This window comes from Elephantulus edwardii, unplaced genomic scaffold (genome assembly GCF_000299155.1).
Source record: "Elephantulus edwardii isolate Elephantulus edwardi_28Jun2011 unplaced genomic scaffold, EleEdw1.0 scaffold00013, whole genome shotgun sequence".
Lineage (NCBI taxonomy): Eukaryota > Metazoa > Chordata > Mammalia > Macroscelidea > Macroscelididae > Elephantulus > Elephantulus edwardii.
In genome coordinates, this window is record NW_006399763.1 from 31,656,713 (window position 1) to 31,676,382 (window position 19,670).

Below are 19,670 nucleotides of genomic sequence, written 5' to 3' on the forward strand. Positions count from 1 at the left end.
GCTGAAACTGAGGAGGACCTCATGCACTTGCTACAGAGGGTCAAGGACTGCAGCTCTCAGTATGGACTGAGGCTCAATGTCAAGAAGAGTATTGAGAATACCATGGACTGGATTGATTCAGTGACTGGGGTAATTGGGATGGGTGTGTCAGAGGCAATGCGATTGGCACAGGATAGAGCAGGATTTAGGGATGTGTACATAGGGTCGCTATGAATCGCGAACGACTAGACGGCACATAACAACATAACAACAGAACCTAGACCAGGACCAGGAGGCTATTGTGCAAACAGAGTAGGGGAACACTGCATTGTTTAAAGTTCAGAAGGGAGCGTGTGACGGTCATAATCTTTCTCCATACCATTTAGTCTGTATGCTGAGCAAATTGAGAATCTGGACTCTGTGAACAGGAGTGTAGCATCAGGATTGGATGGAGACTCATCAGTAACCTGTGTTATGCAGTTAACATGACCTTGTTTTCTTAAAGTGAAGAGGACTCGAAACACTTGTTGCAGAAGGTCAAGGAATGCAGTCTTCAGTATGGATTGCATCTCAGTGTCAAGAAAACAAAGATTCTTACCACTGGACCAGTAGACAATGTCATGATGAATGTAGAAGAAATTGAAACTGTCAACAGCTTCATCTTGTTTGATCTACAATTAATACCCTTGTTACCAACAGTCAGGAAAGAAGGAAACACATTGCACTGGGAAAATCTGTAGTTGGGGACCTCTCCAAATTATTGAGGAATAATGATAGCAGTTTGAGGACTGAGGTGTATCTGATTCAGGCCATAGTCTTTCTGATTACTTGCTATGCATGTGAGAGATGGACAGTGGGTAAGGATGACAGAAGAAGAATTGACTCCTTTGAGCTGTGGTATTGGAGAAGAGCACCGAACATCCCATTGTCAGCCAGGAGAACAAACTGATATGTCTTGGGGAGGGTCCAAGCAGAGTGCTCTTTGAGGGCAAGACTGTTGAGGCTTCACCATACATATTTTGGGAATGTTGCTAGGACTGGCTATTACTTCGAGAAAGAAATGATGCTGGAAAGGGTAGGGGTTGGTGACACAGAGGAAGATCCTCCGGCCAGGTGGATTGACATGGTAACTGCTGCAAGTGGCTCTTGTGTGTCAGGAAGTGTGAGGTTGGTGCAGGATAGAACAGAGTTCAGATCTTTTGTTTATAGGGTTGCTGTGAGTTGTATTTGGCTTGACAGCACCCTAAAAACAACGCAACTTGATCATACAGTATTTCCTGAAATATTTCCGTGTTGTCTAGGGGTTTTTTTTATACAATGACTCTGTGTATTCCCTCCATCTTCATTTGATTTTTCCTGGATCTGAAAATAATAGGAAAGCATAAAGTATAGGTCAGTTTTATTATTTGATTCTATTTCAAGGTATAACAAATATTTAGACCAGGATTACTCAGGGCAAGAGATGTAAAATCATATGTAAGATTATGTTTGTTGAAAATTTAGAAAAAAAATTTTGACTCACCATGTTGGATCTGATTAGCTTGTTTTTAACCCACAGTGTATCTGTTTGTTCACAGTTTCTTCAGAAAATAGAATCAATCTTATCTTCTTGTTAACTTGTGCTTGCTTGTATTATTACTTTTAACTTTAAATAAAATTTCTTTCCAGAAATGCTTTTAATATTCTAAGGATTTGGATTAGTGAAAATGTTTATATATTATCTTTGAGTCTATTCAACCAAGGTCAAGCAACTTCAGTATATTGAAACTAAGGGGCAAATGATGGGCTTAATATTTGACATATTGTACTTGAAGTACCTGTAGGCCATCCAAGGGGAAAATAAAGTTTTATATATACTTTGAGCTAGGGAGAAAGTATGGATAGGAGGAAGATTTAAGGGTATGAAGTCATGAGATAACAAATGAGAACACATGAAAAACCAAGGACAAAAACATGCATCACCCACCATCTAAGATTTGGACAGCAGTGAAGGAAGTGGAGCTGTAATTCTTTCTTAATTCTCTGTTAATGTCATTCTGGTTGTTGTTTTGGGATTTTCTTAATGCTACACTTATTTGACTGATCTTTTCATATCTGTTTGATTAATGATGAAGAAAAGGAGCTATGGGCACCTCACCTATATAGAGTTGTACTGCTAACTCAAATACCAGGCCTCTTTATACAGATCTGTCAGTGGCTCCATGGGAGATGAGTGGTCTCTTCCTTTGCTATTTACAGCCTTGGAAATTCAGTAGATGGTCAGCTGAATTGATACCATCTCAGTGGCAGTGAGAGTTTGGTACTGAGAATAAATTCCTGAAAGTAAACTTATTTAATCTTTTGTATTATCCTCTCCTACCATTGGTTATAAAAACTGTTGTTGTGTATTTTCATGTCATTTCTGACTCATAGTAATTCCATATACCAGAGTAGAACTGCCTTTATAGTTTCTTGAACTGCCATCTTTGTGGAATCAAACTGCCAGGCCTTTCTACCACTGCTCCTTGTGGATTCAGACTGCTCACCTTTCCATTAAGAGTCAAGCATTAAACCACTGCTTAATTGTTATACTGCAGGGCTCTTTGATTATGACGTTGCTGTTGTTGTTGTGTACCATTGAGTCAGAACTGACTCATAGCTAACCCTCCAGTGGATTTTCAGAGTCACCAAATCACATGAAAGGAGATAGCCCATCTTTCTGCTGTGGAGCACCTGATGAACTTGAACCATGTGTTTTTGGATTGGCAGTGTAACTCTTTACCACTCAGCCATTAGAGCTTCCTGATTGTAATCGTCACCAGTATTCTCTTGTCATGGATTTAGTCATTACTGTTAATTATGTCACTTTGTAGCTTTGATGGTATAAAGTGAGTTGTGCTACTTACCCAAAGGCAGTGGTGCTTCTTTGCTAGTTTATCAGTGGTTCTGTGGGAGAAAGCTTTCAATCTCCTCCCATGTGATTTACAACTTCTAAAAACCCATTGGAAGGTCAGCTCTAAGTTGCTTCTGATTTGATGGCAATTAACTTGAGATGTTTTGGGGTTTTTTTAAAATAACACATGTGACATTGTTCTAGGCAAAATATTTTTCCCTCAGATGTTTTTGGTCATATTTTTCATTAACTACTCCATCCTTTTTTCTTTGCTTGAAATGATTCTGCATAGGGTTAAAAGATCATTCTGCTTTATATGGTTCCAGAGAGGCTCCAGTTATACAAGGAGTGTGCACTAAACGTGGACTGAAACATTCAAGATGGCTCACTCCTCTCTGGCAGGATAATGCTGTCTCTTGAAAGTCACTGGGCCTCTTGATCCAGTGCTCAGTTGTCTTCTGTATGTTTTTTTCATATTGCTTGGACTCAAGACAGTATGGTTGGGTTCAGGAGGTAGAATAGAAAGCCATTAGACCTTCTAAGGCTTTGGAAGCCCCTAAAGAGTGGTCCTGCTGTATTCTTTTGACTAAAGCCATCATGGAGATGCCCACCTCAATGGAAGGTGAAGTAGACTCCACTTGTTTGTAGAAATGGCATGGACAGATGGTGGCCATCTTTGAAACAATCTATACATTCACTCTTATTTCTTAAAGGATATTAAAATACTTGCTGCTGTTGGATTAGTTCCAGCTCTTGGATTTCTGAGGCTGTAATTCAAAACACAAGCAGACTGTCCACATTTTCCCCTTCAAGCAGCTGGTGGGTTCCAGTGGCCAAAGATGCTTGACTTCTGGGTTAGTAGTGCAGCTCATTGCAGCCTACAAATCCTCCCCTATTCATTTACTCAGTTGTTGTCACTAAAGTGTAAGCAACTCATAACTAACCCTCCAGCACATTTTTGGGAGACTATGGCACATGGGAAAAGATTGTTCATCTTTCTTCTTTGCAGCATTTTTTGGATTTGAACTGCTGGAGAGCTGCAAATTCTGGGATTAGCAGTGAAACTCCCTCGGGTATTATAAGTTTATTAAAAGTGACTTTCCTAGCCATTGTTTGATTTTGCCATGTAGATGGGCAGGAATAGGCATATTGGTTTATCCACAGGAGATTTGGCTAGTCTCGCCAATTATTTGAGCAACCCTATCCACAGAATTCTTCCCTGCCAACAAAGAAGAGGAGAATGTAGCACATCCCTTAGGCCCAGAAATTCTTGCTCCAGCTATACTTACGGCTGCAGCGGCCATGGCCAAACCAGGGAACAACATGAGATGGAGCCACCTTGGGACTGCTTCAGCAACCCTCCCCTTTCCCTCACCCCTCATGGACAGAAACAGAGCTAAGCTAAGAGCCTTTGCCCAAGTTTGTGGGACAACTGGGCAGGTGGGCAGCCAATATTGGCAGGACTGAGAATTTGGGAACACTGGGCTAAAACCACAAGACTCAAAGCTGAGATGTCCACGAGCACATTTGCTCAGCTGTCCTGACTGAATGACTGTATGATTGAATGACTGTATTCAGCTACTAATCTGAATTACAGCCTTTTACCTTCTGTAGTATAGTTCTGTGTGGTCTGTGAACTATCTTTCTGGATTTGGGACCCAGTAAAACAGTAAGTTTGGTGTTAAGATGAGTAGAAAGAGGTGTGGAAGCATAGGGGACATGTCTGACCTCATGGGAATTGGTTTTACTCTATTGAGGCTGTTGTCACATATGCTTTGTGAAGTTGGTAAAGTCATATATTACCATCACCATGTGCCCCCTTGCTTTTTTCACACCACCAGAGAGCTCCCATAAGAAAATTGTGGCCAAGTGTTTTTTAAGTCACAATGATTCATAACCCTGTGAACAACAGATCTAAGCCTTGCCCTCTCCTGCAGCATCTTCACAAACTCAGTCCTGCTCAAGCCTATTATAATTATAGTGACAGTCCATCTCCTTGAGGATTTCCTCTCTTTCATTCATGCTCTACCTTTCCATGCATGATGTTTTTCCTCACGCACTAGTTCCTCCTGAAAATATGCCCAAAGTGAGATGAGGTTTCACCATTCTTTTTGTCTTCTAGGGAGTACTATGGTTACACTTCCTTCAAGACAGATACTTGGTATTTTGGTGGTCCATGGTATAGTCAGTACTTTTTGCCAAAACCACCATTCAAAGACATCATCAATTCTTCTTCCTTACTCATTGCCCTAACTTTCAGATGCCTACAAAGCAGTTGACAGTACCATGGCTTGGAGTACTTTGGTCTTTCAACTGACATCTTTGTTCTCTAGAACTTTAAAGAGAGCCCTGACAGCAAATTTCCCCAGTGCTTCAAATCTTTTGATTTCTAGACTGCTGCTACCCATGGGTGTTGATTGTGGATCAGAGTAAGATGAAATAGTTTCAGTCTTTTCTCCATATATCATGACGGTGCTTATTGGTTGAGTGGTGAGGACTTTTGTTTTCTTCCTGTTGAGTTGTAACCCATTTTGAAGGCTGTAGTCATTGCTCTTCTGTAGTAAGTACTTCAATAATTCTTCACTGTCTGCAAACAAGGTTATATCTGCATAATGCCAGTTGTTAATGAGTCTTCTTCCAGTCCTGCTACCACATTCTTCTTCGTGGAGTCTAGCTTCTCAAATTATTTGCTCCGTATAATCTTGAATTCTCTAATATTTGCAAGTATAATCTTGCTGAATTTATTATAAACTGACTGGAACTGTACTTATTGACAGAAAACTGTTAGAAATTAAAATTGGATTCAGAAAAGGGTTTGGCACAAAGGGTATCGTTACTGATACAGAGGATACCACACAAATGTTTACTTGTGTTTTATTTATTGCTTAAAGGCCTTTGTCTGTCTGTGTACATCACAACAAATTATAGCTAACATTGAAAAGAATGGGAATCCCACACAATTATTCTCATGTAAAACCTACCTAGACCAAGAATCAGTTGAACAAACAGAACAAAGGAACACTGCATGGTTTAAAATCAGGAATGGTGTGTGTAAAGGTTGTAGCTTTTCTCCATAAGGATATTAGCTATTTAAAAGGGGGGGGGGATTTCTAATCTAAGTAATTAAATATTTAATTGGAATGAAATATTTTTTTAAAGTGGTTGGTAATTTTATATTCAGTGAATCTCCTTAGAGACAAAAATGATAAAGCTTTGCTTCAAATACTTCAGATATGTTGATAAGAGGGTCTATGCCTTGGAGAGGGACATGAGGCTCCAAACAACAAATGGTCGGCGAAGGAGAGAAAGACTTTTAATCAGGTGGATTGACATAGTGACTGCCACAGTAGGGGCTATCGAGTCAGGAAGTGTGAGGATGACACAGGGTAGGAGAGGATCTCTTCTTCATAAGGTCGCTATGGGTTGTACTCAGTGACACCTAACAGCAACACAACAACAACTACTGAGTAAGGAGCTCTGGTGGCCTCGTGGTAAGAAGCTGTGCTGCAATCCTGAAGGCACACAATTCAAATCTACCAGCTGCTTCGAGGGATTTCCTTTGGAAACCTACTGAAGGGTCAGTTATTGGTCTGTTCCGACTCAGCGGTACACAACAACTACTGAGTAATATTTTCTATTGCTTTTTGTGTCTAAAGCACTGTGTTTCCATCTGTTTATGCAATGCAACAGGCCTAGTAGGACCTCTGTTTTGTTTACATCAGTGAGTTTTTCTGAAATCTTGACTCTGATTTACTAGATACATGATTTTGCATACTCATTCTTTCAAGTTGATTGCAACTCATAGTGAACCTGATATGGTAGCATTACTCTCTTTAGGTCCTGAGGCTGTAAGTGTTAAATGAAGTTGACTCCCTCATCTCCCACACTGTTGAGACTGAACTGACTCATAGCTGACTCCCTAGTAGGTTTTCAGAAACTGTAAATCACGTGGGAGATTGCCCATCTTTCTCCCATGGAGCAGCTTGTAGATTTGAACTGTCACCCTTGAGGTTGGCAGCACAACTTCTCACCCATGAGGCTATCAGAGCTCTTACATGTTTATAGACAGTCTGACATTTTTCTTACTCATCCTTTTTGGGCTATCTATTAATGACCTCTTTACCTTTTACCGCCTTATCCCTTACCCTCCACAAATAAGTACATTCCAGGTAGATCTTATCTATTCCTATATCTCTAGTATTCCAAACATTGCTGCTACTTGGTTGGAATCCATCTGCTCCTCTGCGTGAGTAGTATGAGCAGTCTCTTCCCATGCAATTTACTTCTCTGTAAACTCACTGGAGGGTCAGCTATGAGTCAGTTCTGACTTACTGATACATTAAAACATCAAAAATAATAACAAAAGAAATAATAAACTTCATCCAGCTCTTGGCAGTTTCATCTGTGAAGTCTGGGGATCCATTTCTTTCCCTTACCATTTTGTTTTTTCTTACCTGTTCCTGCCTGCTTGCTGATTAGTTCTCCCTTTTGCTTTCACTGATCCTCTGAAATGCAGCTATCCTCTTCCCTTTAGTTCCTTGTCCTGTCACAGTCTCCTTTCTATAGTCAGAAGACTCAGTTTTGCTTTTCTATTGGCAAGCATTCTTCATCAGGCAGGACTGAGGGAACTTGGGAGAGACTTTTTTCATATCCTTGCTACTTTTACTCTTTCACAGCTCTCATGTTAACAGAGCCTATTCTGTGATGCTGCCTTCTAGGAATATAGGTGAGGTTTGGAGATGAATTCGTTTTTGCAGCTGAATTCTTAAGATAGTGGGTGTGTGTTGGGGTGATGTGGAGGATTCTTGATTATGGATTCTCAAACCTTTCAGCTAGTGAATGTTTTGTTTGGGTTGATTAAAAATTTTTATTGGGAAAAAACAAATTGGGGGTACAAGGAGGTAAGGGTTGGGGGCAGAAGGGTGAGGATGGGCAGGGATGCAGTTGCAGAGCTGCAGAAATTGGTTGGTGGGGGGCGCAGGTGAAGGAAATGAAAGTGATCCAGTGGGGACCAGATGCTACAGGAAAATGACAAGCATTTTCCAATGGTAGTTAAATCAACTGTCTTACTGATTTGGGAAATGGATGCCGACTCTCTGGCTTCTTCATGCTGAACAGGGGTGTTGATGTGAAGGGGGAAAGGGAGGACACTTTATCACCTTACTGGTGATCTTGGGTTAAGGCAGCTTGCCTTCTTGTTCTGTTAGAAGATATTTTCCTGTCATTTGCTCCCCTCTGGACTGCAAAGTGTTTTCCCAGGTGGGTCCAGTGGGGATGGCTGGTTGAACCCAGAGGCTCCGCCCTCCTTTGCTTCTTTAGCTGGCAGTTTTATTTCCTTTTTGTCACTGGCACTGGGTTCGGGGTCAGGTCTGAAGTAAAACTCAGTGGTAAGATTACCTGTGGGAAAGGGAGCAAACCTAGAGAGAACAAACTTGTGAGTTACAAATAGAGGGGTTTTGGGGGTGTTGCTTTCAGGTTTACTAGGGGAGAGGGTGGCAGAAAGTAGCCTAGATAAAATTCTCTGGATACACTAGGCATTTTTTTTCCTACCCAGGGGTCAGATGGCACAATCTGGGGACTGAGGAGCTCACCCTGAGGGCCGTGACGGCTCGCCCCGAGCTGAGGGCTGAGGACAGCCTGCCCCAAACAGAGGGCCATAACGGCTCGACCCGAGTTGAGGGCCGAGGACAACCTGTCCCGAGCAGGGCAGCACCCCCACCATGGGCTGGCTGGTACACTCCGCTCTAATTGCCCCCACACTAACACTCCCCTCTAATTGCCCCCACACTAATCTGGTCCCCTCACCTGGCCGAGGAGTGTGTGGCCAGGGACAGCATCTCCAATTCCAGCACCACCACTTTTACACCCCCCCATAAATGGTCATATTATAATTTGAAGTAGGTGTGACTTCCCTCCCCCTTTATAAATGGCAAAGGGAACCTGAAAATTGTGAACAGGCTCCCCCCAGGTCTAAACATCTTTTGGCAGAAGCATTCAACAGATCAAAATATGTGGTGCATTTAGGATGTTGGTCCTCTTGGACATGCTGCCGCTGTTAAGTGTCATCAAGTAGACAACTCACAGTGACTTTCAACAATCCATTGTATAGGTGATCATCTTCTCTGGTTTTCCAAGGAAACCCAAACCTGTAGGTGATGGGCACACGTCCCCTCCACGGGCGGCGGGGTGAGCATCCTCGCTTCTGTGCAGGCAGGTGGCGGGCATGCACCATCCCCCAGTGCAGGTGACTGGCAGGCGCTTGCCATCTCCCGTGTCATCTCCCACGTGGGCGGCCAGCGGGTGCGTATCATCTCATGCGCAGGCAGCCGGTGGGGGTAAGTGCACCTCATCCCCTAACGCGGGCAGCTGGCAGGCACATGTCATCTCGCGCGCGAGTGACCCGAGGGCTCACATCATCTCTTGGTGGGTGCGCGTCATCTCGTGCGCAAGCAGCCAGTGGGCCATCAGGCACGTGCCATCCCCCACACAGGCGACTGGCAGGTGCTCATCATTTTCTACCGCTCTGGCGCGAGCCATCTCCCAAGTATCATCTCCCACACGGACGGCTGGCAGGTGCGCGGCTGACCTGCGGGCGCGTATCATCTCTCGGTGGGTAGGTGGGTACGCGTCATCTCATTCGGGGGCAGCTGGTGGGGGTGGGTGTATGCCATTTCTTTGTGCGGCCAGTAGGCGCACATCATCTCTCGGCGTGCGCGTGTAATCTCGTGCGCAGGCAGCCAGTGAAGGCGCACCATCTCCCAGAGCGGGGCAGCCAGCAGGCGCACACCATCTCCCACATGGGCGGCTGGCAGGCACATGCCATCCCGTGTGCGGGAAGCCGGTGGGCGCGCACCATCCACCATGCAGGCAGCCGTTGGGCGAGTGCCATCTTCCATGTGGGTGGCCAGCGAGCGCAAGCCATCTCCCACATGGGCACTGGTGGTCGCACTTCATCTCACACGCAGGAGGCCACTGTCCGCCCACTTTCCCTGCCAACGCCATCTTGGCTCCAAGAATTATATTTGGAACAAGTACACTTTGCTGCAGTGTGGCGGCTTCACCGCACCAGTCCTGGGGAGGCCCAGTGCCCACCCACCATCCTGGGCGAGGAATTCCATAGGGTCCTGCTGTGGGAGCTTCATGGAGCTGCGGCTGCGGTGAGGCGCAGTGCAGGCTCTGCCGGAGAGGGTTGGGAGCTGCGGCACTCACGCATTCTTCCTTGGAAATCCTTGAGTTCCTGTTGTTGAGCCTCAATCCTCACTGAAGACCAGTCATTAACTGTTCAATTATCAATAAACAAGTCTGTAGAGGTTTGTAATAGCCCTTTTCCAAGTGGTCAGCTGCTTCTGCAGCTCGCCACGTTGTCTCTGCCTCCGCCGCCATCTTGAATCTCTCAGCTAGTGAATGTTTTAATTAATATTTGTTTGGTGTTAATTTTTTTCTCTACTTTATTCATTTTATGAAAGCAGAAGTCATTTCTTTATATGTAATTTTTAAATTTTTATCTATCTTCATTTATGTCGTTGGTATGTGCCATCAAGTTGCCTGCAACTCATAAGTGACCCTATGTGCAATAGCTCTTGCGAAACTTATACTTGGACCAGGAGGCAGTCGTCGGAACAGAGCAAGGGAACACTGCATGGTTCAAAATTGGGAAGGGCATACGCCAGGGATGCATCCTATCTCCATACCTTTTCAACCTATATGCAGAACAGATTATCCGGGAGGCTGGGCTCTATGAGGAGAAATGTGGAGTCAAGATTGGTGGACGATTTATCAACAATCTGCGTTATGCAGATGACACAACCCTGCTTGCTGAAACTGAAGAGGACCTGAAGCGCCTGCTGCAGAGCGTCAAGGACTGCAGCCTCCAGTATGGATTGAGGCTCAATGTCAAGAAGACAAAGATTCTCACCACTGGACCAGTTGGCAGCATCAGGATGGATGGTGAAGAGATTGAGATTGTACACAGCTTTAGTTTGCTTGGCTCAATAGTCAACAGTCTTGGCACCAGCAGCCAGGAAATTAAAAGGCGCATTGCCATGGGAAAGTCTGCTGTTAGGGACCTCTCCAAAGTGCTGAAGAGCAATGGTGTCTTTTTGGAGACTAAGGTGCGTCTGATACAGGCCATAGTCTTCACAATCACCTGTTATGCATCAGAGAGTTGGACAATGACCAAGGAGGATAGAAGGAGAATTGATGCCTTTGAGCTGTGGTGCTCGAGAAGAGTATTGAGAATACCATGGACTGCTAGGAAAACAAACAGATTTGTCCTGGAAAGGGTTAAACCGGGTGGCTCCTTGGAGGCAAGGATTCTGAGGGTCCGTCTAACATACTTTGGACATGTGAGGAGAGACCGGACCTTGGAGAGGGACATCATGCTTGGGAGGGTGGAGTGACAGCGCAGGAGAGGAAGGCCCTCTATGAGGTGGATTGATTCAGTGATTGGGATAATTGGGATGGGAGTGTCGGAGACAGTGCAATTGGCACAGGACAGAGCGGAGTTTAGGGCTGTTGTACATGGGGTCGCTATGAGTCGCAGACGACTCGACGGCACATAACAACAACAACAACACCCGGAGCCAATCTCATCATCTCTGACAGACCTAATCCCATTTCTCCAGTTATTCATCTTATCCTGAGTCTTCCTCTCCTCCGCTGTTCCTCCTACCAAGAATGACATCCTTCTCCAAGGACTAGTCTACATTTATACAATTTGAAAATGGAGTTAACTTTTCAAAATCCAGAAATTCCATTATTTGACCGTTGTTATGATCATAACCTTATTCCCCTTGGGATTCACAGACATTTTTCTTTTTTACTGCTTTGAGCATCCTAGCCTTCGGTGTACAGCTTTGGACATCTTAACAGTTTTAGATTGTGTTGTTTCAACGTGCATGCTAAAATTTCACATACCTTAAGATAGGTGGTGGCTTCATGAGGCCATGGCTCTTATCTTAAATAAGTGTACCTGTTTGTAATCATTATATTCATAAAAATTTCTTCATTAAACAAAAGGGGGAAAGTCTATCATCTTTTTTTGCCCACATTTTGTTCCGATAATCTTTCGAATTTTCAGTGTCGGCCATCACTTCATCACTAGGTGGCACTTGTGGACCATCAACCTATATACTTAAAAGAATTGTGTTTCTAGGGTATGATCCTCATAGAGATAATGTTTGCACATAATTGGGAGTCACTGTGTCTGAAAATAGGTAAATGAAGTAATAAATCCTAAATTAATATCTCCCTTATTTTGATGTATTTGTAAGTACACAGTTGAAGAATATATTCCAATTAATCATAATATTTATTTCCTAGTTAGTAATATAAAAAGTAGGCTGGTTTCCAAGTTTGCCTCTTTGGTCTAATAATGTCATAAATGTGTATTTTGTTTGCAGTTTACCTTAATCCATTTTAAAAGAAAAGGACTGAATGCTTCTTGGCTGTGTGATCTTGGGCAAATGACAACTCTCTGCCTATGTTTAGTATACAGAGTCAGTGTGAATCAGTTGACTTGATGGCACCCAATAACATATCAGGTAGCTTTAAAAGTAATACATAGGTATATTTTAGATATTATAAATTGCCCCTATTTGTAGTGTATGATTCACTGATTTTTTTTTTAGCAGATTTACCAAATTGTATAGCCTTCACTGTGAATCAGTTCAGACAACTGGTTTTTATATTGATTTGTTGGGATTTGTATAACCTTCAGCTGCATACAACCATTGATAACTTTTTTTCTGCGTAGATTTCTGTACATTCCATATAAATGGAATCATATAATAGATCCATGATTTCTTGTATCTGATTTCTTTCAATTAGCAAAATAGTTTCATCTCTCTTGTAATATGTATCAATTGTTTGCTTTTTGTGTGTGCTGTTTCTCTCTTGTGTAAATAAATACATCTCATTTTATCTATCCTTCCTATAACTCACTGCCATCAAGTGATTCTCCACCTGGTTTCAGAGGCTGTAAGTCTTACTGGAGAAGACTACCTGTCTTTCTCCTTCAGAGCATCTAGTTGATACAAACAGCTGGCCTTACATTATTCATTGCATCACCAGGGATATTTTTTCTTTCACCTTAGTAGCAATTTTAATCTGCATGTTTATGCTTTTCCTTCTATCCTTTAGGCCTACTTAATTATTCAGGATCTATTTTTAATTTTTTATATAGGATAGCATAAAATGTTATATTTCCTGCTTTTAATTTTTCCTAAAGCATCTTTTATTTTGTCTTCTGTATTCAGCAGTTTACTTAGTTTATGTCTCCATGAACCTTTTTTCTTTGCTATTTATAGTTTTGATTGAGAATGAGGAGGTGTCTAGACCATCAAGTTCTAAGGATATAGACCATGTATGTTTTGTCACCTTTTCTCTTTATTGAAAATTTATACTTTATCAGTGACAAATCAGATATTGATAATTTCTGAAGTGTTTCAAATTAGCCTCAGTTTTTTAGGTTGTGCTGATCTGTTTGTTTCTGATTCCTAAGACTTTTTTCTTTTACATTTAGGTTGTTGGGAGAGGAGCTTTTGGAGTAGTCTGTAAAGCTAAATGGAGAGCAAAAGATGTTGCTATTAAACAAATTGAAAGTGAATCTGAAAGGAAAGCTTTTATTGTAGAGGTAAGTTGAGACGCAATTTTTGGTACTTCTCATAAGTTATCCTACAAATGTATTTATTTTAAAAAGATTTTTTCCTGTTATCATTTATATGCATACTTGATTAATTATCAAATTACTCTTTGGTTGGATCAAAGGTAAAGCCATTTAAACCCCTGTTTCAAACTCTTAATTCTGATTAAAAATTAGGAAAAAAAAGATTTACCTTCATGAGTGAATTCATCCCTGAATTAAAATCCAATCTTATCCACATAATTTGTATTTATTTCAAGGCCTAGAATTTTAATTTTAAAATAGAGAGGAAATAGTATTCTCATCCATTATCTAAAATTAAGAAGAGAATTTTTTTGTTGTTGTTGTTGTTGAGTTTTTTTATTAATTTCAATGAACATCTACAGAGATTTTGGAATTCCATTCATTCATTGTTGCACTTTTCTCCCTGCCCACCCCACCCCCACCCTAATTAAGAAGAGAATTTTATGCATTCATTTTAAGCTGGTTGTTTTTATACATTCAAATAAGATGATTGTAAGAATAAAAGATTTTCAGTTTGGTTTTTCTCATTAAACATGAAAATTTACAATTGTATTTTTCTGATTGATGATGAAGGAAAATTAAGCAATCATAGTACATTATTAAATTTATTTCTAACTAATGTTGTTATTTTTTACATTGGATTACTTTATGTGATTCAGTCAGTAGTTTGCCCACATTTTAGCCTTATTGATCTTTACGTTCTGCAGTTTGGAAATTTATACCTGTATTTTCATTTAATAGAAATTTCAAAATATTTTTCCTAATGTTTTATGTACAATATGGAAAAATAAAAATTTAAGTTATAATCAAGTGAATTTCCAGTTGGTTAAAAGGATTGAGAAATATTGATGAATTGGATTGATATTATCATGAAAAATCTGTTCTCTTTAGTCAACATTTTTAGTTGATGATTTAAATAAGCTTATTAATCATATAACACTATACTGAAAGTTTCACAAATCTGAGTGAAATAGCATGTGTTAGATGTCAGAATCAAAAGACAGAAGACCATGATAGCCTGGAAAATATTTCAATCAGATTTAGACATCCATGTAATTTAAAGAGATAAACTGTTTTCCATGGGTTCTTTCCAAACATTTCAGTCCCTTATACTTCCTCCCACCAAATTTTTTGCACCTAGACACAGAGTCCCCACTTTTCTTCCACTTTGTCATGCTATAATGACTTACGTGTTCATCTGAAGTGAGTTTCCATAAGTCTACAACAAAAAATGACTTAAAAGTGTTAAAAAGGGAAGATAATACTTTGAAAACTGAGGTACACCCAACTTATGCCATATTTTCAGTCAGCTCATAGGCATCTGAAAGCTAGAGTACGGATAAGGAAGACCAAAGATTTATTGATACCTTTCATTTTTATGTTGTTGAGTGAAGGAAATGCCATGTACTGATAGAAGAACAAACAGATGTCTTGGAAGACATACAACTAGAAAGTATAGTTAGAAGTTACTTAGATGGTGAGACGCTATCGCAAATATTTTGAATTATCAAGAGAAAACATACAGATTCATAAGTCAGCAAATAAGAAGACCTTGAAGGTGAAATGACAGAGTGACTGCAATAATGGAATAAAGTATAGCAATAATTATGAGTATGCAGGATCAGGCAGTATATCAGTCTGTTGTACATAGAGTTGCTATGAGTTGAAAATTAATTGGTAGGACCTAGTAATAAAAAGACACAACTATGTTGAACTTTTTTAATTTGACTTATTTACTTGTATATCTTTAGCCAGTTCTTGAATTTTCAATTTCAAATATTAGGAAAATTTAGACAAATCTTGAATTTTGGTAAGGATATAGACTTGCTAGAATAAAAGATGATAGTTTTTCTTTCATCATAATTGGCACAATATCCATACCACATATTTCCCTTCTTCTATCTAAGTGCATAATTGTCATTATGAAAGAAAACATGTTCTATTGGTCTAATCATTTTTTATAGTTATATCTATGTAAATGCTATCCACAGCTGAGCAATAAAGTATGCTATGGTTACAGTTGCCTTCTGTTTTTCTCAGAATTGGTTACTGCCTTGTTTCTCTTTGCTTCCTGTGTGCAAGTTTATCCTCTTAACATGTTCAGACACAGGTTCACTTCATTTTCTCGAAAATATTTCCTCTGGCACCTCTATTAACAATTCTAGAGCTTTTGTACAATTAGTTGTCTTGGAATTTTCCTTCATTTCCTGGAGATACCTGTCATCATCTTTTTTTTTTTTTTTTTTTTTTTGGTACTGTGCCTGCATTTCTCACGATCTTTCTTATTCTTAGTTTACTTTCTTGTTTTAATGGAACCCATTATTGGATAGCTTCCTGAAAGCAGCTGTAAGAGATTTATTTTTTCTTTTGAGATTTCAACTACCTCAAATTGCTTTTTTTCTTCTTAATTAAGATTTTGGCTGTGTGTAGAGAACTTTGCTAGAGTTGTCAAGTTATTTAATTTTATTCCAATGCACAATCCACACCTTTGGAGGCAGCAGTCAAGAAATCTGGTAACTTATTGCATTGGACGAATCTGCTGAAAGACCTCTTTAGTGTGCCAAAGGTATGCCTAATCCAGCCAGTATTGTCAAGTCCATTCTAATGTATAGCAACCTTCGGTTGGATTTCCACCCTCCATTGGGTTTCCAAGGAGGCGACTGCTTATCTTTCTACCTTGAAGTGGCTATTGGATATGAACTGATGATCTTTTGATTACAAGCCATCATATTTCCAGTTGCTTCATACCTTTGTGAAAATTGTATCATGAATAAGGAAGATTAAAGAAGAATTGACGCCTTTGATGGTGGTGTTGATGAAGTAGTTTAGACCACGAAAAGAATGAACAAACCAATCTTGGAAGAAATACAACCAGAGTACTTCTTAGGAATAAGGATGATGAGGCTTCATCTCACATATTTTGGGCATATTAACAGGAGGAGTCAGTTCCTGGAGAAGGACACATCATGCTTGGAAAAGCGGAGGGTCAGCAAAAAGAAGACCTTCAGTGAGACGGATTGGCACTGTGACTGTTGCAGCAGTAGGCTTAAGCACAGCAGGTATTGGGAGGGCAGCACAGAATTAGAGTTTCATTCTGTTGCACATAAGATTGCTATGTGTCAGAGCTGACTTGGTGACACCTAATAGTAGTAATAATAAGTATTATTATTACTAAGTATTCTGATTTTTCATCTTTTGTATAAAATCTGGTGATGGTTTCCCCTCTCTCTTGCGCACACTTGCTCTCTTATCGTTATGATCATCTTTTTACCCTTCTTCTTGCCACATATTCTCCTCTTCCTTCTCTCAGCCTCTCCTGGCATTTTAAAGATTGAATGGTGATGTGTCTTAATATGAGTTTATTTTTACCCATTAAACTAGGTATTTGTATTTCATTGATTTAGACTTCCTTAAGTGGCTCTATAATTTTCTCATCATTTCTCTCTCTCTTTCTTTTTGCTTTACTTAAAAGATTTTCTTTTGCAATTCAAATGACTTTTAAATGTTGGTTTTGTTCTTTAATTTCCTACATTTGTAATTATTTGTGACTGTCTTCCTATTTTAGAGACATATTTTACATCATCTTTGAAGCTACCAAATTTTGTTTTCATTTTCCTGATTTATATCTGTTCCTACCCCAAGTAAAGGAGGACATAATGCTGGGAAGGGTGGAGGGTTGACAAAAGAGAGGAAGACCCTCAACTAAGTGGATTGACATGGTGACTGTTGCAATGGGCTCTTGTGTGTTGGTAAGTGTGAAGATGGTGCAGCATGAAACAGGGTTCAGATCTTCTGTTCATTCAGGATGCTATGAGTCCTATTCAATGAGTCCTAACAACAGCCCAAGTAAAGAGCCCAGTTGGCACAATGGGAAAGATCTCAGCTCCTGACCAAAAAGATTGGTACCTGCCTGCCTTTCTGTGAAAAATGTGGCACATTGCTTCTCTGAAGATTTAGTCTTAGAAATTCTAGAGTCAGTACTACTCTGTTCTGTAGGGTTTCTGTGAGTCAGAATTGACTGAAAAGCAGTAGACGGGTCTGGTTTTGGGCTTCCAAGATTTTTTTTCCTTTTGTCTGGTTTGGATTCTTTCATTTATATTGGAGGGATTTCATGAGCAATTTTGTGATCCTTAATACTCATCTCATATTACCACCTCCCACCTACTACTATCATGTTAATCCCAACTACCCTCCATTGTGTTTTTGAGGCTCTGTGAGTAGAAACTGTCCAGTTTTGCTCTGCAAAGCAGCTATGCAGTTTCAGCTGCTGATGTTAATACATTACATTACTAGCACTATTTTCTCTCATGTAAGATATATTAAACACTAATTGAAAGGGGTATGCTTGTGTTTGTGTACCATACACTCCCACTTGAGAGTAGTATGACTCCCATGCTTAGTTGAGAAAAACCTTAGTATCTTAAGTAGGAGAAAGCAGGACATGGAGGCACACAGTCTTAAGAATCTCTCTGAAGGTCCAGAAGGAATGAGAATAGCACAGCTCTTCATCAAGCCAGAGCAGAAAGCAGATGAGTCCATAGCCCAGCCCCATGGTTCCCATAAAGCCTCACCAACAGCAAGAGGTATTCATTGCTAACTCACAGTTAAGGTACCAACAGTGGGGTTTATTAGGGAAAGAAGATGGAGAGTGAGGGAGGCAAAGAAGATAACCCAAACGAAGTCCAAGTTTTAGCCAAACAATTCCAAGGCACAGTCTTTAGTTAGTCCAGGCTCGAGTTTCAATTCAGCAAGCAGGTTTTCTGTCTATCATCCAAGGCAGGAACAGCAAAAATCTTTTAACTGTAGCCAGCACAAATGCAAGAAGCCTCAGGTTCCACCTTGCCACAGTTTCTCCACAGCGCTGCTAGTTTCTCCACCACCAAGCTGTCACTCTCACTAGAGTCTTGCCACCACAAGCCTTGGCTTGTCTCAAGTCTTGCCACTCCAAGTCACGGTGCCCAGATTGAGAAGCTGTCTTTATAGTGCTCCTTCAGCTGTTGATGATTAGCAAGACCATGCTGATTTGCAAGACCATGTTTCTGCAGTTAAGGTAGCTGGAAACCAGAGGGGCTAACTAATGGCTTTTAAAAAGCCAACTTTTAGGGAGCTCTGGTGGCCTAGTGGCAAGAAGTTGCACTGCAATCCTAGAGGTACCCAGTTCGCATCCACCAGATGCTCTGCTGGAGAAGGAGGGGCAATCTCCTCCTGTACCAATCAGATCCGATTTGACGGTACACAAACATAAAAATAATAAAAGAATTAAAAAAATTTTTTTTTTTAAAAAAAAGCCAACTTTTAGGCTAACACCACAGGATCTATGTTTTTAAAATTGGTCACTTGGACTCATGGAATCTCTGTTACCTACTGGGGTGGCATACATCTCTGTCTTTCAAAAGCCAAGTGGGAGAAGACAAAAAAATCCTAATATTTAATATGAAACTTAAATTACCTCTTCTTTTGTTTATTTTCATCGTAATAGGTATATTTGGTGGAGTTTCCTCTGACTATTTTTTATTTGTTCTTCTTGTCCCACAATAAAAAAATATCTTCATCATATCTTCTCTAAAGCAGTCATTGGAGCCTTGAGTTCAGGGTCTAACTTGCAGTTAATCTTTTATTCTTTTTTAGGGTTTTCTGGTATTATCTCCACTTTCCTAATCTTTTGGAGATTTTATGAATATCTGCATCTTATTTTTTCACTGCCTGTTTAGTACTTAGTTTTTAAAATCTACCTTATCAATTACTGAAAGTCATTTGCTTTCCAACTGTTAAAACCATTTTTGTTTTCTCATTTCATATTCTCTCCAACCTTCTGATTTCATGCATTGAAAATGTTCCTTTACTACTTTAGTACAGTTTATGGTGAGAACAGGGATAAATACTTGAAATCACTGTGAACCCATTAGTGAGCTATAGAATACCCTTCCGTACCTCTCCCCAATCACTTGTTATGCATCGGAGAGTTGGACAGTGACTAGGGAGGTTAGAAGGAGAATTGACGCCTTTGAGCTGTGGTGCTGGAGAAGAGTATTGAATGTTCCATGGACTGCCAAGAAAACAAACAGATCCATCCCAGAGAGGGTTAAACCAGGCTACTCCTTGGAGGCAAGGATTCTGGGGCTTCGTCTGACATACTTTGGACATGTTGTAAGG

At 40.5% G+C, this 19,670-nt stretch overlaps 1 protein-coding gene across 4 annotated transcripts in view; it reads left to right on the top strand.

The window, feature by feature from the left end:
* MAP3K7 (mitogen-activated protein kinase kinase kinase 7) overlaps positions 1–19,670 on the top strand; it is a 115,438-nt gene that overhangs the window by 11,990 nt on the left and 83,778 nt on the right. For all 4 annotated transcript variants that reach the window (XM_006881212.1, XM_006881211.1, XM_006881214.1 and 1 more), the window contains exon 2: positions 13,374–13,484. In XM_006881212.1, coding sequence (XP_006881274.1) covers positions 13,374–13,484 — 111 coding nt within the window. The remainder of the gene's footprint in view (positions 1–13,373; positions 13,485–19,670) is intronic.